The sequence below is a fragment of the Melanerpes formicivorus genome, unplaced genomic scaffold (assembly GCF_026170545.1).
Source record: "Melanerpes formicivorus ecotype bairdi unplaced genomic scaffold, bMelFor1.0.p_v2 SCAF_25, whole genome shotgun sequence".
Classification (NCBI taxonomy): domain Eukaryota; kingdom Metazoa; phylum Chordata; class Aves; order Piciformes; family Picidae; genus Melanerpes; species Melanerpes formicivorus.
Window position 1 is genome coordinate 1,107,085 of NW_027142377.1, and position 22,078 is coordinate 1,129,162.

Consider the following 22,078-nt stretch of genomic DNA (forward strand, 5'->3'; position numbering starts at 1 on the left):
ACCTCAACATGAGGAGGAACTTCTTCCCTGTGAGGGTCCCAGAGGCCTGGAGCAGGCTGCCCAGAGAGGTTGTGGAGTCTCCTTCTCTGGAGCCTTTCCAGCCCTGTCTGGCTGTGTTCCTGTGTGACCTGTGCTGGATTCTATGCTCCTGCTCTGGCAGGGGGCTTGGACTTGATGATCTTCAAAGGTTCCTTCCAACCCCTAACATCCTATGAACACACCCTATGAACTCCCTGGGTGTGGGACTCCTAGGGACAGTGGAAAGAGGAAACAAAAGAGAGAGCTAGCTAGGAGTGGGCTCTCCAAGTGTGGTTAGGGGCTGGGAGCTCCCAGGCCAGTGATGGGGATTGCTGGAGGAGCTGTCCCACTGTGGGATCTGAGGAGCCACAGCCTGTGCAAAGCTCTGGGGTCAGCTGCTGAGCTGGGCCAGCCTCCCTGGGCATGTACCTGTGGGTACATATGTCTGTATCTCTCTGCAGAGTGGTGGCAGCCACCAGCCAGGGGCTCCTGCCCACAGCAGCTGCTAGAGCTGGAGCTGAGGGCTGGAAGAAGCAGGCAGTGAAGGATCAAAGCTTTGTTCCCACCAGGGCAGGAGGCATGTGAAAGGAGAACAGGAGACTGGTAGGGGACTGACAGGAAGCAGTGAGACAGTTTGGGATGCAAGGCAGAGGAGGTGCAAGGACAGGCAGGAGAGCCTTTAGTGGCTGCAAAAAAACCCTTTCAGTGCCTGCAGCTTTCAGCTGGAAGGATAAAGGAACAGTGGGAGAAGGAATTCTGCCTGAACAGAACTGCCTGTGAGGGAGAGGACAGGGAATCCAATACCTTCTCTCTTTGGTGCTCCTTTTCACATCTGGCCCCTGCAAGGTGGCCTTGATCTTCAGGATGAGGGAGAGGTTGATCACGTACTTCCTTTCCGACTCCAGCAGCTCCAAGGCGATGTTCTGCCTTTTGGCTTCCAGGAGACAATGGTTAGGTTGAAAAAAGGAAGGGAATGGGGAGCCTCCTGAGAGGAGAAGCTGTCAGAATGTGCCACAGTGCCTTATCTTTGTGTGGCTGCTTTCCCCAAGCCAGGAAATGCCACCCTGAGGCTGCAGCCTGCCCCAGCCGGGAGTGGGGAGCCCCAGTTCCCTAAGAGCAAACGTGGCTGCCGCTGTGAGCAGCACCTTTCTGTTGCTGAGCACAACAAGCCATCAAAGCAGCTCCTGCCAGAGGCTCAGGAAACATTTTTGCACCCCTTTCAAGCAGCTCCCCTGTCACAACCTCAGCAGCAATCCGAACCTGCAGAGCGATTCTGCCAGCTGCAGACACAAAGGGCCTGGCAGCCCGAGGCCCCCAGGCATTCCCCACCCCGGCAGCAGAGCCTGACTGCTGCCTGCAAGCTGCTTCCCAGCCAGCACAGGGGAGCTGGGAGTGCTGCTTTGAGCCTTTCCAGCCAGAGTTCCCCACCCTGTCCTTACCAGCCAGAGAGGGCTCGCACAGAACGGTGTCTGCTGAGCTGTATCTGCCCTGGCCCAGGTCTTTTCCTCTCTCTGGTTGCTCTTTGGAGATGTATTCATCCCCCCAGTCCTTGGTGTCCTTGGGCTGCTTCCACACCGTTGATGGCAGATGCACTTTGGACTGCCCCTCTGTTGGCAAGGCAGGTTTCAGGCTGTCCTCTGTCTCCATGGTTGCTCCTGCAAAGCCAAACAGCTGAATGGATCTTGACATCTCAATGGCAGCAGGCAGCTAACCTGCATCATCATCACAGAATCACAGAATTGCCAGAGTTGGAAGAGTCCTCAAGGATCATCCAGTTCCACCCCCCCTGCCATGGGCAGGGACACCTCACACTACAGCAGGTTGCTCACAGCCACAGCCAGCCTGGCCTGAAAAACCTCCAGGCAGGAGGCTTCCACCACCTCCCTGGGCAACCTGTGCCAGTCTCTCACCACCCTCATGGGCAACAACTTCTTCCTGACATCCAATCTCAATCTCCCCACTTCTAGTTTTGCTCCATCCCCCCCAGTCCTATCACTCCCTGACACCCTCAAAAGTCCCTCCCCAGCTTTCTTGTAGGCCCCCCTTTAAGATCATCCTCCTCCTCCTCCATTTGAAGAGATGTTTGAAGCATTGGCATTGTGCCTCACAATGGCTACAGCCTTGTAGCCTTCATTTCCAAACAGAAGTGCAGTTGGCCAAGGTTTGCACTCCTCCAGCATTTATTTTCAGGGCAAATAAAGTCCAGGACTAGACACATGCTATAGAAAGAAAACTGTCACAGTACATTAGGGGTTGGAAAGGACCTCCAGAGATCATCCAGTCCAACCCCCCTGCCAGAGCAGGAGCACCCAGGGCAGAGCACAGAATCGGAGAATGATCTGCATAAGAATGCATCCAGAGAAGGAGACTCCACAACCTCTCTGGGCAGCCTGCTCCAGACCTCCAGCAGCCTCACACCAAACAACTTTCCCCTCATGTTGAGGTCAAACCTTCTATGTTCAAGCTTGTAGCTGTTGTTCCTTGGCTTATTACTGTGCACCACCCAAAAGAGCTTGGCCCCCTCCACTTGACCCCCAGCCCTCAGCTATTGATAGACATTGATCAGATCCCTCTCAGCCTTCTCCTCTCCAGACTAAACAGCCCCAGGGCTCTCAGTCTCTCTTCACAGCAGAGATGCTCAAGTCTCACAGTCATACTCATAGTTCTGTAGGACTCTCTCCATCAGGTCTCTGTCTCTCTTGAACTGGGGAGCCCAGAACTGGACACAGGATTGCAGCTGTGGTCTCAGCAGGGCAGAGCAGAGGGGAGCAGAACCTCCCTAGCCCTGCTGGTCACACTCCTCTTGCTGCACCCCAGGAGCCCATTTGCTCTCTTGGCCCCAAGGGCACACTGCTGTCCCATGCAGAACTTGCTGTCTACCAGCACTCCAAATTCTTTCTCCTTGGAGTTGCTTTCCAGCAGAGCAGCTCCTAACCTGTGCTGGTGCCTGCTGTTGATCCTCCCCAGATGCAGCACCCTGCACTTATCCTTACTGAACTCCATGAGGGAGGGAGGGAGTGCCTCAGGCTTGTTCTCACTTGTCCTGTTCACTGGCCAGGTTCTTTAGTGTCCTCTTCTCTTAGGTCTGCCTAAATCAAATATTTTCTTTTTTGCCAGAAAAAAAAACCACTTCTCTGTTACTATTCAGACAGCCCTGCAAGGAATCTGGAAGCTGGTGAGCAAAGAAAGTTCTACTGGTGCCAGGCACTCCAAAGGCTGCCTCTCCCCAAGCACCCCAAGTGGCCCTCTCAGTACTCTTTGCCACAGCAGTAAGCCTCAATCACAGAATCATCACAGAACACTAGGGGCTGGAAGGGACCTCAAACTCCATTCTTCCTCCCTGCCTCCAAAGGCACTCTTGTAGGGCTGGATTTGCCCCTCCATCCCCCAGCAACCACTGGAGATTTACCTCCAGAATGGAGATTCTGCCCCAGAATGGAGATTTGCCTCCAGATTAAATCTCCAGACTAGCTCAGCAAAGTTTGGAAGCAAAATGGAGCTAGGTTTGCAACTACACATGAAGTTCCAGAAGGTGACAAGGCATGTGCAAAATAGATTTACATATATTTACAGCTCAACAAGCAGAAGCAATCCACCCTGGGCAGATTCACCAACCCCCACCCTGGGCAGATTCACCAACCCCCACCCTGGGCAGATTCACCAACCCCCACCCTGGGCAGCCCAGAGAGAGAGACTCCTTTGCCTCCCTGCTTTCCCTCCACCCTCCCCTCTACCTCACAGACACAACCAAAGTTAGTTCAGCCAGCAGAAGGTCCAAAGCAGCCAAGCAAGCAAGAAAAGCAGCAGCAGAAAGCTTGTGCTCCTGAACCATCTAGGAAATTGCAGAGCTAAGTAAATTAAATCAGTTTCATCACTATTTGCTTGGCCTTCACAGGCTCACAGGATGTCAGGGGTTGGAAGGGACCCAAAGAGATCCTCAAGTCCAGGCCCCCTGCCAGAGCAGGACCACACAATCTAGCTCAGGTCACACAGGAACACATCCAGACAGGGCTGGAAAGGCTCCAGAGGAGACTCCACAAACTCTCTGGGGAGCCTGTTCCAGTGCTCTGTGACCCTCACAGGGAAGAAGTTCCCCCTTGTGTTGAGGTGGAACCTCCTGTACTGCAGCTTACATCTATTGCTCCTTGTCCTAAGTCCCTTAAGTGAGTCCTCTGGAAGGGTTCTAGTTCTGGTGTACAATTTAAGCACAGCTTCTAAACTGCAACAGGCAGTTAGAAAGCAAAGCTGCCAAGGGAGCAGCAGGAAGGCCTTGCCTGCCAAACAGCAGTCTAGCTGCAAGCATGCAGCTGGAGGGGCTGGTGCCAAAGCTGGGGGTCCTGTGGGATGCATTTATCCAGTGCAGCAGAGCACTCAAACCCAATCCCTGCCCTGCTGGGGGTTTGACACTGCTGTGTTTTCCTACCTGGACCTGCCACAACTTTCACACCTCCTTCTGCCATCGGCATGATCCTGGTGTCAGACACTGTTGAAGAACAAAGGGCAGCTTTAGAAGAGAAGGCAGCTGGAAAGAGGCTTCCTCCTGCCAAGCCCAGTCAGCATGGATGAAGTCTCCAGTCTTGAATCATAGAATTACTGAGGCTGGGAAAGACCTCTGAGATGATCATCAAGTCCAGCCTATGACCCAACACCACCACCTCAGCTAAACCATGCCACCAAGTGCCACATCCAGGCCTTTCTTAAACACCACTAGTGAGGGCGACTCCACCACCTCCCTGGGCAGTCCATCCCGGTGTCTGATTCCCCTTTCCCTCAGGAACTGCTTCTTAACCTTCAACCTAACCCTCCCCTGGGCCAGCTTCAGGCCATGCCCTCTTGTCCTGTCATAGGTTGCCTGGGAGCAGAGCCTGACCCCCACCTCACTACAACTTCCCTTCAGGTAGTTGTAGAGAGTGATAAGGTCCCCCCTGAGCCTCCTATTCTCCAGGCTGAACACCCCCAGCTCCCTCAGCCTCTCCTCATCAGCCTTTCCCTCCAGCCCCCTCCCCAGTCTGGTCTCTCTCTGGACCTGCTCCAGCACCTCAGTATCCTTCCTGAAGTGAGGGCCCAGAGCTGCACACAGTGCTCGAGGTGAGGCCTCCCCAGTGCTGAGCACAGGGCAGAATTCCATCCCTAGAGCTGCTGGCCACACTGTTCCTGACCCAGGCCAGGATGCCATTGGCCCTCTTGGCCCCCAGGGTACACTGCTGTCCCATGCAGAACTTGCTGCCCACCATCACCCCAAAGTCTTTTCTCCATGGAGCTGCCTTCCAGCAGGGCAGTCCCTAAGCTGTGGTGGTGCCTGCTGTTGATCCTCCCTAGATGCAGGACCCTGCACTTGTACTTCATGAGGTTTGCCTGCAGCCAGCTCTCAGCCTGTCCAGCTCTCACCCTGAGGGCTTTCAGCCACCCCCCAGTTTTGTATCACCAGGAACTTGCTGAGGGTACTCTCAATCCCTTCTTCCAGGTCATTGATAAAGATACTGATCAAAACTGGACCCAGTACTGACCCCTGGGGAACACTACTGGCCACAAGCCTCCAAGCTGACTGTGTGCCACTGATGACACCCCTCTGAAGCCAGTTTGTTGTGGAGCCAGTTTGCAAGCCACTATCTGGGCTGCATTTCTTGAGCTGTTCTATGAGGCTGTGATGGGAAACAGTATCAAAAGCCTGACTGAAGTCAAGGTCCACCACCCTCCCCTCATCTCCCCACGCTGCCACCCCTTTTCCCTTCTTACCCTGCTGGCACCTGAGGAGAACTTGATGTCCTCTTGCCCTTAGTTCTTTTCTGTGGGTTTTTGGGTGGTGTTTCTTTTGCTTACTCTTATTGCCTACCTTTTTCATAAGTGACGTTGTGCAGAAGGCTGGTAAAATCTTCACTGATCAGGACAGGCTCTGGGAGGTTAATGGAGCGAAAGGGGCTGCCCTGGAGAGGTGTAGGCACTGTCTGTGAGCTGTGGTCATCCTTCTGTGCCCTCCTGTACCCAAACACAGAAAGAGACAGCTGGGAAGCAGGAAGCTCCTGCACAGTGGTTGTGGCAGGCACAAGCACGGAGTCAGAAGCAGATCATAGAATCAGAGAACCACAGAACTGTCAGGGCTGGAAGGGACCTCAAGGATCAGCCAGTCCCAACCCCCCTGCCATGGGCAGGGACACCTCACACTACAGCAGGTTGCTCACAGCCACAGCCAGCCTGGCCTCAAAAACCTCCAGGCAGGAGGCTTCCACCACCTCCCTGGGCAACCTGTGCCAGTCTCTCACCACTCTCATGGGCAAAAACTTCTTCCTGACATCCAATCTGAATCTCCCCACTTTTAGTTTTGCTCCATTGCCCCCAGTACTATCATTCCCTGACACCCTCAAACGTCCCTCCCCAGCTTTCTTGGAGCCCCCTGCAGATACTGCAAGGCCACAAGAAGGTCTCCTGGGAGCCTTCTCCTCTCCAGACTGCACAACCCCAACTCCCTCAGTCTGTCTCCAGAGCAGAGCAGCTCCAGCCCTCTGCTCACCTTCGTGGCCCTTCTCTGGACCCCTTCCAGCACCTCCAGATCCTTCCTGGAAGAGAGGCTCCAAAGCTGGACACAGAGCTCCAGGTGGGGTCTCAGCAGAGTGGAGCAGAGGGGGAGAATCCCCTCCCTGGCCCTGCTGGCCACACTTCTCTTGCTGCAGCCCAGGCTCTGCTTGGCTCTCTGGGCTGCAAGTGCTCCCTGCTGGCTCCTCTTGAGCTTCTCATCCCCCAGCACCCCCAAGGCCTTTTCTTCAGGGCTGCTCTCAAGCCAGTCCCTGCCCAGCCTGTATCAGTGCATGGGACTGCCCCATGTGCAGTCAGGACCAGGTGAGGGCAATTAACAACACAGACACCACTGCCGGTTTAGCACTTCCAGAGCCCTGGGGCTTGAGCCCTTACTTAGCTTTCATCTTCCGCGACTCCCGACGCTTCTCCTGCTGCAGCTGCTCGATCTTCTGCTGCATCTCCTCCTGCTTGGCACTGATCTCTTCAATCATGGACTTGGCATCACTGAGCTCCTCCTGAGGAACAGGCAAGGGCACAGCATTGCCAGGCTGTCCCTTGCTGGCTGCTGTGTACCAGAGATGCAGCTTCAGGCTGCTGCTGCCCTGTGCTCAGACACTGCTCCTGGGCCAGGACAGTCAGCAACAAGCATGAGTCAGAGGGGGAACAGCCTTGGCCCCTCCTGGTCATAGGTTCACAGAATGGTTTGGATTGGAAGGGACCTTAAAGCTCATCCAGTTCCAATCCCCTGCCATGGGCAGGGACACCTCCCACCAGCCCAGGTTCAACCTGGCCTTGAACACCTCCAGGGAGGAGGCAGCCACAGCCTCCCTGGGCAACCTGTGCCAGTGTCTTCCCACCCTCACTCTCAAGAATGTCTTCCTCATCTCCAGGCTGAGTCTGCCCTCCTCAAGCTTCAATCCATTCCCTCTTGTTGCTTGCCCTGGATCTGAATTGTAAAGTCCTGAGTGACCCTGATTCCTGTGGCTTCAAGACCTCTGCCTCCTTGTCTCCCTTGCTCATCTGGGACCACAGTGCCTTTTGCCCAGTGCCATGCAGGGCATGGATCACATTGGTGTTGTTGGAGCAGGGCATGGATCACATTGCTGCTGGAGCAGGGCATGGATAACACTGGTGTTGGAGTAGGGCATAGGGAACAGTGATTCTGTAGCTATCAGGGGAGACAGAAAGCCAGAGGAAGTGCCCCAGGCACATCTGACACTACTGCCAGCTCATTTTCTTTGCCAGCAGAAGGGACTGGTGGAGGCAGGGGAATGCTGCCCCATGCTCCCAAGCTAACCATAGAGTCACAGAATGGGTTAGGAGGGTCTTCCCAAGGTCATCCAGTCCAACCCCCTGCACTCAGCAGCGACATCCTCCACTAGATCAGGTTGCCCAGAGCCCTGTCCAGCCTGACCTTGAATATCCCCAGGCATGGAGCCCCAGCCACCTCCCTGGGCAACCTGCTGCAGTGTTCCAGCAGCCTCCTGGTGCAGAACTTGTTCCTCACATCCAATCTCAGTCTGCTCTGCTCTCATTCCAAACCACTGCCCCTGGTCCTGTCCCTGCAGGCCTTTGGGAACAGTCCTTCTGCAGCCCCTCCACAGGTCCAGCCTCCTACCTTGAAGGTGTTGAGGGAATTCTTCATCTCAGCCACCTTCTCCTCCATGGCACAGCGGCAGCTCTTGACCTTCTCCTCCAGGGCGTACTCTCCATGCTGGATGCGGGACAGCTCCTGCATGGCCTCCGTGAATCCTGCCTTCAGCTCCGAGGCTAATGCCTGCAACTAGAGGGCCCACAAACACGCTGGCTTCACCCTCCTCCCACAGCAGGAGGGGCTGCTGTGTCCCCAGTGCTCACCCACGGTTCAGAGTGGCACCGAGGCTGGGTGAAACCCATCCTGCCAGGGGCTTCTCCTCTTTTCTCCTCCTTCTGTCGTGGCCGAGAGACGCGGGGGGGAGGGGGGAGGTTCAGCCCCTGCAGCAGCCTCACTACAGGGTAGGAGGTGTTTGTCTTGGGTGGGCAATGTGCCCCTTTTTTTTGGACTGAGAGGTTTCATTTCCAAGCTCCCTGTCAGTCTGTAGAAGCAGAGGAGAGCCTGGAAGATGCCCTGAAAGGTTTGGTGTGCCGGCAGCCAGCTTGTCCACCCCCGAAGCAGCTGAGCAATGGAGAACGTGTCCCCCTCCGAGCACCTCCTCCTCCCCGCCCAGCTCTCAGACCTTCTCCCTCTCCAAGGGCCACGGATAAGCTCTGTCCTCGCTCAGCAGGCCCTTCCCAAGGAAGGAGGCATCTCTTTAACTGGAAATGGGGAGGGGGCTGGAGGTTTTCCCCTGGCATACAGCGACACTGTGCCCACTCTCCCTTCGGTTGCTGTCCCTAGAGGCTGTGGTGCTACCGGCAGCGCTCACAACTACCAGGAGGCGAAGCAGGAGACAGGCTGGGGCAAGCCAGGCTGGCAGAGCAAGCAGACAAGGCAGCTGTGGAGGTGGGCAGTGAGGGGAGGGAGGCAGCTCCTGGAGGGGCACCCGGGGCACCCTCTCCGGGGGCAGCCGGGGCCGGCGGCCCTACGCTCTCTGCCCGCGCTGCCGCCGGCTGGGCGCTGGCCGTGCCCGCGCGGAGCCCCGGTGGAGACCGCGGCCCCGGGCGCTTCAGTGCCGGTGGTCTTTACCTTTACAACAGAAATTCGGCCTAACATCTGGTTATAAACTGAGTCCCAAACTGCAGCACTGATGGTAAGAGGACACAGGCGCCCCGGGCAGCTCAGGCGCTGGACTCCTGCAAATGGAGCAGAGATGGCTTCCGATACCTCGGGGCAAAGGCAGGCACAGAGGCGGTGTCCTGGCAGAGGACATCTGCCCGACAGCCCCACTCCTGCCCCAGGGCTTACCTCACAGCACCCACTCGGGGCCAGCCGAGAGCTGCCTGGCTAGGAGGAGCGGGGGCGACAGGAGCTGCGGCAGGGCAGAGGGGAGCGGGAGACTGAGGGCATCCTCTCTCCTCAGGAGGTCAGCCCTGACTCCCCCAGCCAGCTGCAGCTCCAGACCCCTTGCTTTGACCCCTCCACCCACCCTTCCTGGCCGTAGTGGGCAGGAGTTGTCACCCTGGGACCTGTCAGTGTGTGATGAAGGGTTAGAGGGGCTGCTCGAGGCCGTGGCCGCTAGGGGAGGCAATGACCATGCTGCTCCTGCTAGCAGGCTCGGAAAGTGAGCCAGCTGGTCTCGGCATCATCAGGCATCCTAACATCCATGCCTGGAAAAGCAGGGGGATAGAAAGCTCTGCAAAATGGTTTCAGAGTTCCCATCCCTGCTCACAGCTGCTTGCCACACTTCCATACTGAGCTGGCATTGCCCAGGCAGAGCCTTCCCTGCTAGCCTGCATCAGGGCTTCTTTCTCCTCCAAGGGAAAAGGGGTGATCTGCCAGATCCATCCCTTCCAGCTGACAGCTGCTCTGCTACCCTGTGCTCTCCTGCCCATTTTAAGAGATCTGCCTCAGGAGGGAAATGTCACAGCCCTGAGTCTTGCTAGCAGAGGGGCAGTCCCAAAGCTGGCCCTGGAGATGATAATATCTGGAGGAGAATAAGCCCAAAATGCAGTGTTGATGCCTGCAAGCCTGGCTGTGATCCTCCTCAGCTGCTTCCAGGAAGGGGGAGAACTAGACAGATCCTTTCTGCAGGGTACAGGGGTGGGAGTCACTGCTGATCTAGAGGTTGGAGAGTCACCACTGTCAGGCATCAGCAAAAGTCAGCACAGGGGCACAGCTGCAGAGACTCTGGTGTCCAAGTGCACTGAAGCACTCTGAGCAAACAGAATTCAGGCAGCCAAAAACACCCAACCAATGGGAAGCTGGACTAAAGTATCCTCTGCATCTAAGAGCAAATGCTTCTTATTCTGGGGTTCACTCTTGGCTCACCTCTGCTTTTGCAGTCATGCTGCTAAGCTTCATTTCTTTGTTCATCCTTCCTTCCTTCCCAGTGCTCCACATCTCAGCCTGGGTCTGTCCTGCCCTGGCACATCCTTCCTCAGCTTGCAGTGGCTGCTTCAGATACTGAAATGCATCTTAACACTCCCATTTCCCTTTCTTGCTGCTGGAGAGAGGAGAGCAGCCAGCAGCACCAGCTCCTCCCATCTGCCAGGGCTTGGCTGGCTGGACATGACATCCTGACTGAAACCCTGAGGACTCCCTCCTCAGCTGCCCTCAGTGCTGGGAGCATAGAAAAGAAACACAGCCAGCCTTGAGGCATCATATGCAAGCTGGACCCCAAATGGAGTGGAATGGTGCAGGAACAGCAGGGAATATCTTTGACCTCCAGCCAAGTGCAGTGCAGTGCTCAAGCTGTGGGTTCCACTTGGAGCTCATTTCTCACACCAAGCTGGAGAAATCCATCCTTTAAATCCTGTGGGCTAACACAGCAAATGGAAGCCATGGAAGCAGCAGTTCATGCTTATGCCTTTGCCCAAGGGATTATACCTGGAGGACTGGAGAGACATTCCACAGGTCTGTGAGCCCCCTGGAAACTGAACCCAATTCAGCCTTTCTAAAGCACAGGAGGTACCCAAAAAAAACCCAGCCCCACAGAATTTATGCTGCCATGGAAACCTGGCTCCAGTTTAACAGGTGATCTGCTGGAGAGCAGCCCAATTGTCAGGGTTGGAAAGGGCCACAAGGATCAGCCAGCTCCAACCCCCCCTGCCATGAGCAGGGACACCTCACACTACAGCAGGTTGCTCACAGCCACAGCCAGCCTGGCCTCAAAAACCTCCAGGCAGGAGGCTTCCACCACCTCCCTGGGCAACCTGTGCCAGTCTCTCACCACCCTCATGGGCAAGAACTTCTTCCTGACATCCAATCTGAATCTCCCCACTTCTACTTTTGCTCCATTCCCCCCAGTCCTGTCACTCCCTGACACCCTCCAAAGTCCCTCCCCAGCTTTCTTGGAGCCCCCTGCAGATCCTGCAACGCCACCAGAAGGTCTCCTGGGAGCCTTCTCCTCTCCAGACTGCACAACCCCAACTCTCTCAGTCTGTCTTCATGGCAGAGCAGCTCCAGCCCTCTGCTCATCCTCATGGCCCTTCTCTGGACACCTTCCAGCACCTCCAGATCCCTCCTGGAAGAGAGGCTCAGAGCTGGACACAGAGCTCCAGGTGGGTTCTGAGCAGAGTGGAGCAGAGGGGGAGAATCCCCTCCCTGGCCCTGCTGGCCACACTTCTCTTGCTGCAGCCCAGGATGTGACTGGCTTTCTCATGATGTAGAAATACTGCACAGGAATATTTCTGCTGCTTCTCTCCTAGAAAAGAGCAAAACCTGTGGCTACAAAGGAGCTGACATCAGACTGGGTGTGACTCTGGGCAGCCTGCTCTAGCTGGAGGTGTCCCTGCTGACTGCCGAGGGGGTGGACAAGGTGACCTTGAAAGATGCCTTGCAAGCCAGTGCAATCTGTGAGTACCACCCACCTACCTGGCTGTAGTCTACCTTGACCTTAGTAAGGCTTTTGACACTGTCTCCCATGGCACCCTTGTGAGCAAGCTCAGGAGGTGTGGGACAGAGAGCAGAGTGAGATGGATCAGTAACTGTTACACGATAGAGTCCAGAGAGTGGTGCTCAGTGCTGCCAAGTCCAGCTGGAGAGCTGTGACAGTGGAGTGCCCCAGGGATCAGTGCTGGGTCCTCATCTGTTCAAAATCTTCATCAATGGCACTGATGAGGGGAGAGACAGACAGAGCCTGCTCAGCAGGTTTGCTGATGATACCAAACTGGGAGGCTTGGCTGAGACACCTGAAGGCTGTGAGGCCATGCAGAGACTTGGGCAGACTGAGAGCTGGGCACAGAGGAACCTACTGAGGCTCAACAAGGATCAGTGCAGAGTCCTGCAGCTGGGGAGGAAGAATAAACTGCAGCAGGACAGGTTGGGAGGGGATCTGCTGGAGAGCAGCCCTGGGGAGAAGGGCCTGGGAGTGCTGGTGGGCAGCAAGTTCTGCAGGGGACAGCAATGTGCCCTGGGGGCCAAGAAGGCCAAAGGGCTCCTGGGGGGCATTCAGAGGAGTGTGTCCAGCAGAGCCAGGGAGGTTCTCCTCCCCCTCTGCTCTGCCCTGCTGAGACCTCATCTGGAATCTGGCATCCAGTTCTGGGCTCCCCAGTTCAGGAGGGACAGGGATCTGCTGGAGAGAGTCCAAGGGAGGGCTGCAAGGCTGCTGAAGGGCCTGGAGCACTGCCTGGTGAGGAGAGGCTGAGAGCCCTGGGGCTGTTTAGTCTGGAGAGGAGAAGGCTGAGAGGAGATCTGATCAATGTCTATCAATAGCTGAGGCCTGGGGGTCAGGAGGGATGGGACAGGCTCTGCTGAGTTGTGCCCTGTGATAGGACAAGGGGCAATGGATGTAAGCTGCAGCACAGGAGGCTCCACCTCAACATGAGGAGGAACTTCTTCCCTGTGAGGGTCCCAGAGGCCTGGAGCAGGCTGCCCAGAGAGGTTGTGGAGTCTCCTTCTCTGGAGCCTTTCCAGCCCTGTCTGGCTGTGTTCCTGTGTGACCTGTGCTGGATTCTATGCTCCTGCTCTGGCAGGGGAGTTGGACTGGATGACCTTTTGAAGGTCCCTTCCAACCCCTCACATCCTGTGAGCCTGTGACATCAGGAAAGCAGCAGAGCTGTGCTGTTCTATATGGCCCTAGGATTATATCCAGTATTTATGTGTCTGGGCAAGGGTGGTAAGAATGAAGGCAGGGTAACAGGGTAAGGACAGAAGAGAAGGATGGAGATGGTTAAAGAAGGGAGCTGAAAGCACTTCTCAGCTCTTGTTTGACATCTCTGCAGTCTTCCTTGGAAGCTGCAGTGTCCACCTGGTCCTCCCTGCAGCAGGAATCTGCTGGGCCTTTTCCTTTCAAGGATGTGTTAGGGTATCCACCTAGCAGTTTGTGTTAGGGTATCCACCTAGTAGCTGCTGTGGAAAGCAGCACATGAGCATGGGCTTCCCAGCACACTGGTGCAGCAATGTGCCAGCTTTCCCTGCACACTGGGGGCACTGTGCTGGGCCCTTCAGCTTGGAGCTGTCTGGATGGGAAAAGAGGATGAGACAAGGAAAGCACTGGGAAAGTTACCTTCTCCACTTGCTCTGGTGCACTTAGAAGCAGTTCCAGGCATCAGTGTTGCAGTGGTGACAGGGGAGGTCTCCAACACTCAAGGTTTCCAATTCAAGGGTCAGAGAATGACAGAATGGGCAGGGGTTGGAAGGGACCTCTAAAAACCATCCAGCCCCACCCCCCTGCCAGAGCAGGGCCACCCAGTCAGTCACACAGGAACACATCCAGGTGGGTCTGGAATGCCTCCAGAGATGGAGACTCCACAGCCTCTCTGGGCAGCCTGTCCCAGTGCTCTGCCACCCTCACAGGGAAGAATTTGTTCCTCCTGTTCATGTGGCACCTCCTGGGTTCCAGTCTGTGCCCACTGCCCCTTGCCCTGCCCCTGGGCACCACTGAGCAGAGTCTGGCTCCAGCCTCCTGCCACTCACCCTTTAGCTGTTGATCAGCATTGCTGAGATCTCCTCTCTCTCACAGTATGGTTCCATACTGAGTCAGACCAAGGTCTAAAGTGCTCAGAACTCTGCGGCAGGCTGGAGGTGCATAGGGAACATCACTGTGGAAGCACTGAAACTGCATCTCACAAGCAGGATGCTGTGGTATAGACACTGTTGTGGCTTCCACGGTGGCTTAATGGCAGCAAGAATGTCAGCTCAAGGAGTGGCTGCAGAGCTCTGGAAGTCCTGATCACCTTGGAGCCAGCTGTGGGCTCAGAGGCAGGCTTTCCAAGCTCCTGGCTGCAGAGCTAGGCAGAGACATGCAGCAAGACTCAGCGTTCTGGCCAGCCAGGCTGCTCTGGATTATCAGGCAAGAAGAGCATCCCCACCGTCCCAGGAGCTGTGAGGCTGCCAGGATAATCCAGAGCCCCTCCCTGGGGTACTGGCCCCCCTGCTGGGGAAGACACTCCCAGCCTGTGTCAATAACACATCCTCCTTCCTGGGACGGTTAATCAGGTTTGGTCGGGGCTCCTCACAGCTCTGTCCTGAGCTCTCCCTCTGGCCCAGTGACCCGACATGCTCTAATTGGTGCTAAAGATACCAGCCAGTTAATTAGCTGAGCTCACAAATTACCTGCCTAGATACAGCTGGCTGTGAGCCACTTGCCTGAAGTGCCTCCTAGGATGTGCTGTGCTCTGGCATTGGTTCATGCAGTGTGCACAGTTGGGTCCCTTCTAAGTGCCTCTACTCATTTTTTCCCCCCCTTTTAAGTGCCTATATTTTGGTTTCCCCCCAGCCCCTGCCACTTCATTTAGCTTTTGAACTCCTCTTAGCAGCTCTTTAAACTCTGGGAGTTATTCAGGGCATTGTGCTGATCTTACCTGGGAGATCTGTGTTGCAGGGGTACTCACAGGCACACTTTCAGTCTCTCCTGCGGGAACAAAGAGCCTCAGTCAATTAAAAAGAGTTATTATGGGCGCTATAAATAGCTGGGACAAAGGCTCTGAAGGCCCTTTCGAGGCACAGATCGCCTTTAAAGGACTCAGGCCCCGCTGCAGGAGGTGTGAGCAGCACCTCCGCGGTAAAATGAGCTGCCATCAGGAACCGAGAATGGCTCTTCCCTAAAGCAGGCATTCAGTTCCCCTCCTTTGCTGCCCTTCCCCTCCCCTTGGCAAAGCCACTTCTCGGCCTGGGGTTCCCTTTGCCTTCAAGAACTTGCTTCCCTGCTGGCAGCCACAGGCATGACCCCGTGCCCAGTTCTTAGGGGCACCCAGGCTCCCTCTTTCCAGGCTGGCTGCAGATGCTCAGTGCCTTACCCCCCTGGGCCCTGAAGAGCACAGCCATTCCTGCAGGGGCTTGGGAAAGGGTGTGAAGGAGGCCTCCCCACGCTCAGCCAGAGCATGCAGTGGAAAGCTGAAGCCTGGGAGTCAGAGCTTTCCAAGGCACAGCTATGTTCTGGTTTCTCTACCCCTGAGGGGAAATATGGGGCACCGCCAAGGGCACCCAGAAACTGGCCCTGTTCTGGTCTCTGGGACTTGTCCTGATTCAGAGGAATGTGAGCAGATTCCCCAGCGACCCACAGAAGTGAGAGGCAGCAGAGGAGAGGCTGTGTGGCTCTCTCTGCACACCTGTGCCTTTCTAGCTGGGCTTGCAGCCATGGCACTGGGGAGCAGGGTGGCACCAGCCATAGGGCTGGGTAGCACTGACTCTCTAGAGAATATCCTATGGGGTTCCTGCTGGGCAAAACAAGGGGCAGCAGGCTGACTGGGGGAAGGAAGGAACCCTGACCCTCATCTATCACCTCTTTGGGGGTCAAAACTCAGCAGCCAGTCCACACCAAGTCCCAGGTTTCATCTTCTAAAGGACAGGATCAGAGGCTCACAGGATGTGAGGGGTTGGAAGGGACCTCCAAAGGTCATCTGAGTCCAACCCCCTTCCAGAGCAGGACCATAGAATCCAGCACAGCTCACACAGGAACACATCCAGACAGGGCTGGAGAGGCTCCAGAGAAGGAGACTCCACAACCTCTATGGGCAGCCTGCTCCAGGGCTCTGGGACCCTCACAGGGAAGAAGTTCCTCCTCATGTTGAGGTGGAGCCTCCTGTGCTGCAGTTTCCATCCATTGCCCCTTGTCCTATCACAGAGTGCAACTGAGCAGAGCCTGTCCCTGTCCCCTCCTTCCTGATCCCCAGGCCTCAGCTATTGACAGACACTGATCAGATCCCTCTCATCCTTCTCCTCTCCAGACTAAACAGCCCCAGGTTGCTTTCATTGTCATCTTTCAGACTCCTGGGTCTTTTATTATTGTTGTTGTTGTTGTTATGATGATGATGATTAATATTACTTAATGTTTTCATTTCTCTGCAACTCCACAACAGACATTACTATTATTGTTGTTGCTGTTATTATCACTGCAGTGTGTGCTTGCAGCCCAAAGAGCAAATAACATTCTGGGCTGCAGCAAGAGAAGTGTGGCCAGCAGGGCCAGGGAGGGGATTCTCCCCCTCTGCTCCACTCTGCTGAGACCCCACCTGGAGCACTGTGTCCAGCTCTGGAGCCTCTCTTCCAGGAAGGATCTGGAGGTGCTGAAAGGTGTCCAGAGCAGGGCCATGAGGGTGAGCAGAGGGCTGGAGCTGCTCTGCTCTGGAGACAGCCTGAGAGAGTTGGGGTTGTTCAGTCTGGAGAGGAGAAGGCTCCCAGGAGGCCTTCTTGTGGCCTTGCAGTATCTGCAGGGGGCTCCAAGAAAGCTGGGGAGGGACTTTGGAGGGTGTCAGGGAGGGATAGGACTGGGGGGAATGGAGCAAAAGTAGAAGTGGGGAGATTGAGATTGGATGTTAGGAAGAAGTTCTTGCCCATGAGGGTGGTGAGAGACTGGCACAGGTTGCCCAGGGAGGTGGTGGAAGCCTCCTGCCTGGAGGTTTTTCAGGCCAGGCTGGCTGTGGCTGTGAGCAACCTGCTGTAGTGTGAGGTGTCCCTGCCCATGGCAGGGGGCTTGGAGCTGGCTGAGCCTTGAGGTCCCTTCCAACCCTGACAACTCTGTGATTCTATGGCAGACTCAAAGCCAGGAACTGCTGCTGAGCAAGAGCAGAAGAGGTGAGATGATCCCTGCTGCTGTGAGTTTCACCTCCCACCTTTGCCACAGGGTGTGCAGGAGCACTCTCTGTGTATTAAACCCATATCATTCCTCTCACTGCTAAGAGCTGGAGCAGAGGAGGAGGAGGGTCCTCACAGCTGCCCTGTGGGAAGCAAGGGAGTTGGTGGTGTGCTCTGAGTTTCTGCAGTGAGCAGCTGCAGCCCATGGGGGCATGCCTATTAATTGGAGAGAGAAAAAAAGACAACAGAAGAGCCCTGAGTTAATTTTCAGCCTGCTGTAGTGCAGGGGCCTAGGTACCCAGACCTAATTTAGTCAAGTGAGAATAATAATGGCAGAGAAATTAACTCCTCTGTTACCTCTGCTGTGAGCTGCATTTTGGCACCACCAAGCATCTTGGGAAAGGGCAAGAGACAGGCCAGGCTCTCTCTCCTGAGCTGACACTTTTGCAGGGCACTCCTAAAGCTGCTTCCTCCTGCTCCTCATAGTTTCAAGAGTTCCTCAGCATATGGACAGTCACAGAGGCACAAAAAGGTCTGGGCTTGGGAAGGGACCTCCCAAGCTCATCCACTCCAACCCCCTGCACTCAGCTGGGACATCCTCCACTAGATCAGGTTGTCCAGAGCCCTCTCCAGCCTCACCTTGAATATCTCCAGGGATGGGGCCTCAACCACCTCCCTGGGCAACCTGTTGCAGTGTTCCAGCAGCCTCCTGGTATAGAACTTGTCCTAAGTCCTCTCTGAGGTGGCAAGGCAGAGCACAGGGCTGACAGTACCACCAGCCCCACAGTCCTCTGCAAGAAGAACACTGAAAGCTGATAACCACTAAAACCCTGGCCCTGAAACCTCTGAGCTTTGCAGCCCCCCTAGAAGAGCTGCTGGCTGTAGCAGGACTGGTTGCATGCAAGCAGTGTGGCCTGGGTACATCTGGGGTCTTGCAAGGCTGGGGCTGGTGCAGAAGTCTGGGTTGTGGCACTGAGGTGAACCCCTGGAGCCCTTGCAACAAAGCACGGGAAGAAGAGAAGCAGATCCTCATCACTGCCCTTGTATAGGACATAGCTTCTGGCAGGTAGCAATCTCTGCACATGCCAAGGTAGAGGAGGGGCTGAGGCAAGAGGGGGAACAGCTTCCTGCACTGGGCATCAGAAATGGCACAGGATTCTTGTCCAGAGGGGAGAGGGACAGGGTTCTGAAGTAAGAGACACAAACTGCAACCCCAGGGTGTCAGGGAGGGACAGGACTGGGGGGAATGGAGCAAAACTAGAAGTGGGGAGATTCAGATTGGATGTGAGGAAGTTCTTGCCCATGAGGGTGGTGAGAGACTGGCACAGGTTGCCCAGGGAGGTGGTGGAAGCCTCCTGCCTGGAGGTTTTTCAGGCCAGGCTGGCTGTGGCTGTGAGCAACCTGCTGTAGTGTGAGGTGTCCCTGCCCGTGGCAGGGGGGTTGGAGCTGGATGATCCTTGAGGTCCCTTCCAACTGTAACAATTGTGTGATTCTATGAACCTGGAAAAAGAGCACCCATGCCACAGCTGCTGTGGCTAGGAGGTGCTCTTGGGGGAGCTGGCTGGCCAACAGGTTGCTTCCTGGCTGCCTTTCACACCACCAAGAAGTGAAATAAGAGGATGCTTTACCTTCTTGTTTGTTTGAGTCCATGGCTGCTATAGGGTGTGTGTCCTTGCAGGGACTCCTGTCCTCACTGGAGGGCTCTGGCTGGTCACTGGGAACATCCCATGGCTTAGAGCTGCCCACATGTGAGCCCTGTGATGGGGTCAGCTGCTCTGAACCTTGAGTGCAGAAAGATGCAGAAAGGATTTATTGTGCAGAGGTGCTGCAAGTTGGGGGTGGAGGGGGGAACAACCCAAAACCCCCAACCAAAATACAGAAGGAGGAGGAGGAGGGATTTGAAAGAGCAGGAGGAGGGATTTGAGAGGGCAGGAGGAGGCATTTGAGAGGGCAGGAGGCATCCTAAAGGTTTGCCTCCAGAAGGGAGAGGGGGCACCAGTACCAACACTTCCCTCTCAGCCCAGGGCCGTGACTGATTCAGAGCTGCTACGTGAGACCATTTGCTCAGCAAGGTGCTGCTGGTAAGGCCACAGAAGCAGAGGGGGTTGGTCTTGGAATGGCACAGGAACACCTTGCACAGGTGCTCTGCCTCTGGCTGCTTTGCAGCTCAGCACCCAGCTTCTGTTTGTGCCACCAGGCTCCTGCCGTCAGCCTGCGGCGGGCACAGTCCTGCCAGCACTTCGGGAGGCACTCGTCCTGCCCTGCCAGCTTTCTCTGCCAGTTGTCTCTCCTAGCTCTGGAGGGCCCAGGAGTGCTGCAAGGCACCTGGAAGTGCAGAGCAGCAGAAACCCAGAGCCATGTGTTCAGCCTGAGCAAGGGGTGCAGCAGGCTGCATTAGTGAGTGACGGAGATGCTCCTGTGGTGTGCGTGGGCCTCGTTTGCAGGGTCAGGGCCGCTTCGTGAGAGCACTGCAGTGCCTTTGGGCAGCAAAAAGCAACCTGGAGAGGAGCAAAGCCTGGTGGAAAGGTGGTTTCCTCCTGGCTTACACCTTGTCTGTCACATTAGGAACTCCCTGGCTGAACACTGTCTATCCCCAAGCCCATGGTACGTGGCCTTTGGCAGTGCAGGAGCCTTCAGGCTTGCTCTGCAAGGAGGGGAAAGCTGTCAGGGAGTGACAGAGCAAAAAGGAACAAGGTACAAAAGGTAGATGCCATGAGCAGCCAGAGAGCCTTTCAGGGAGGCAGGAAACCACAGCATGATGCTGTGCAAAGCATCTCATCAGTCCCTGGGAGGGTGGGGGGGCTAGAGCTTGGGCAGGGTATTAAGATCATGCCTGATGAATGACACAGGGACAGCCCCAGAGGAAGGGCCTGCCCCAGCTCACACCTCTGCTGTCAAGATGGGCACTGCCCCACAGCCACACTGCCTCTCCCCAGGGCTTCCCTCCTGTCTGCTTCTGTCCAGCCTCAGGAGGAAACTGGTTGTGGTCCAGGAGCCTAAAAGGAGCTCCCACCTCCAGTCCTGGTGGGCATGCATGTGCCCAAGGCTGATGTGAGTGTACTCCCACCTTAGCTTTGCTAATCAGATAGGAGGGGACACAGCTCTGCTGCTGCTAGGAGGGCTGTGGTGGTTTGGAGAAGCCTGGGGTGATGATCTGGAGGTGCTGGAAGGTGCCCAGAGAAGGGCCATGAGGATGAGCAGAGGGCTGGAGCTGCTCTGCTACAGAGACAGACAGAGAGTTGGGGTTGTTCAGTCTGGAGAGGAGAAGGCTCCCAGGAGACCTTCTTGTGGCCTTGCAGTGTCTGAAAGGGGCTCCAAGAAAGCTGGGGAGGGACTTTTGAGGGTGTCAGGGAGTGATAGGACTGGGGGGGATGGAGCAAAACTAGAAGTGGGGAGATTGAGATTGGATGTCAGGAAGAAGCTCTTGCCCATGAGGGTGGTGAGAGACTGGCACAGGTTGCCCAGGGAGGTGGTGGAAGCCTCCTGCCTGGAGGTTTTTCAGGCCAGGCTGGCTGTGGCTGTGAGCAACCTGCTGTAGTGTGAGGTGTCCCTGCCCATGGCAGCAGGGGGTTTGAGCTGGCTGAGCCTTGAGGTCCCTTCCAAGCCTAACAACTCTGTGATTCTGTGTCTGCAGGGAAGCAGGCAGAGAAAGGCACAAAGCATAACAGAGATGGGACAGATGCCAAGGGTGCCAAGGCCCTGAGTGGCTTTAGGAAGTCCCTGCAGAAGCAGTTGCTGCTGGTGCAGTAGTCCAGCAGTGTAGCTTGGGGGCCACATACTTTCAGCCTGACAGCCCTTTATTCAGCATGGAGCTCCCAAAGGGTGAAGGTGGTGGCACCATCAGGGCCCCTGGGATGGTGGCAAGGCTGAGCACTGGGGAGCTGTGCCAGCAAGGGTTGCCTCTCGTGGTCAGGCTGGGAGTGGCACAGCTGGCAGCAGACCCAGCTGGCTTCTTGCTGAGGCTGTGATGGGGACTGGAAGGTTTCTAGCACAGTGCTTGAGGGACTTGGGGTTTAGCATCCTCTGGCTGCTGAGGATTAATGGAAGGATGTGCTCAGGGCCACTTCTAAGCCAAGGTGTGAATATCCCCCAGGCTGGAGGCTTCTCAACCTTTCTGGGCCTGTCCCAGGGCTGCAGTGCCCCTATAGGGAAGACTTCTGTGGACATCTGGCCAGTCAAGGTTTCCCTTGCTGCAGGTTGTGCCCATGGCAGTTTATCTTTTCACTGGGTCTGGTTGTCTGGCCTCCAACCCCTGGCAGGTAGCTGCAGATGGCTGTAGTGCCACTCCAGCCTTCCCTTCCCCAGGCTGAACCAATCCAACCCCCTCAGCCCCTCCTGCTGTGCTGTGTGCTCCAGCCCTCTTCAGCAGGAAAGAGAATTGTAGGTATTCCAAAGCATGGCTGAAAAACCACAGAGTGCCAGGGGTTGGAAGGCACCTCCAGAGATCACCCAGCCCAACCCCCTGCCAGAGCAGGGGCACCCAGGGCAGGGCACACAGGAGCACAGCCAGGTGGGGGATGGAAAGGCTCCAGAGAAGGAGACTCCACAACCTCTCTGGGCAGCCTGCTCCAGGCCTCCAGCAGCCTCACAATGACAAAGTTTCCCCTTCCCTTCCCTCCTGTGGCACCTCCTCTGCTCCAGCTTGCCCCCAGTGCCCCTTGTGCTGCCCTTGGGCATCCCTGAGCAGAGCCTGGCTCCATCCTCCCCACACTGCCCTGCACCTCTTGAGCACCAGCAATGAGGGCAGCCCTCAGGCTCCTCTGCTCCCAGCCCCAGAGCTCCCTCAGCCTGGCCTCACAGGGAGATGTTCCACTGCCTGCAGTTCCCTGAGGTCCTTCTTGACCTGAGGGACCCAGACCTGGACACAGTATTCCAGATGTGGCCTCAGCAGGGCAGAGCAGAGAGGCAGGAGAACCTCTCTGGACCTACTGACCACAGCCCTTCTAATCCAGC

General features: G+C 56.1%; 2 protein-coding genes across 3 annotated transcripts in view; one reads left to right on the plus strand and one right to left on the minus strand.

The window, feature by feature from the left end:
• The window catches only part of ARHGEF33 (Rho guanine nucleotide exchange factor 33), a 35,183-nt gene extending 16,368 nt beyond the window's left edge, over positions 1 to 18,815 (minus strand). Inside the window, exons 1-8 of the mRNA XM_068153030.1 lie at positions 18,754 to 18,815; positions 14,914 to 14,963; positions 8,150 to 8,314; positions 6,925 to 7,046; positions 5,852 to 5,994; positions 4,442 to 4,501; positions 1,458 to 1,673; positions 823 to 952 (exon numbers count right to left, since the gene is read on the minus strand). Coding sequence (XP_068009131.1) covers positions 823 to 952; positions 1,458 to 1,673; positions 4,442 to 4,501; positions 5,852 to 5,994; positions 6,925 to 7,046; positions 8,150 to 8,314; positions 14,914 to 14,963; positions 18,754 to 18,775 — 908 coding nt within the window. The 5' untranslated portion in view covers positions 18,776 to 18,815. The remainder of the gene's footprint in view (positions 1 to 822; positions 953 to 1,457; positions 1,674 to 4,441; positions 4,502 to 5,851; positions 5,995 to 6,924; positions 7,047 to 8,149; positions 8,315 to 14,913; positions 14,964 to 18,753) is intronic.
• Positions 11,827 to 22,078, plus strand: part of DHX57 (DExH-box helicase 57) — a 51,372-nt gene continuing 41,120 nt past the window's right edge. The window contains exon 1 of one of the 2 annotated variants that reach the window (XM_068153026.1): positions 11,827 to 11,964. In XM_068153026.1, the coding sequence (XP_068009127.1) occupies positions 11,941 to 11,964 (24 nt within the window). In that variant the 5' untranslated portion in view covers positions 11,827 to 11,940. The remainder of the gene's footprint in view (positions 11,965 to 22,078) is intronic. The other variant, XM_068153023.1, reaches the window with a different exon arrangement.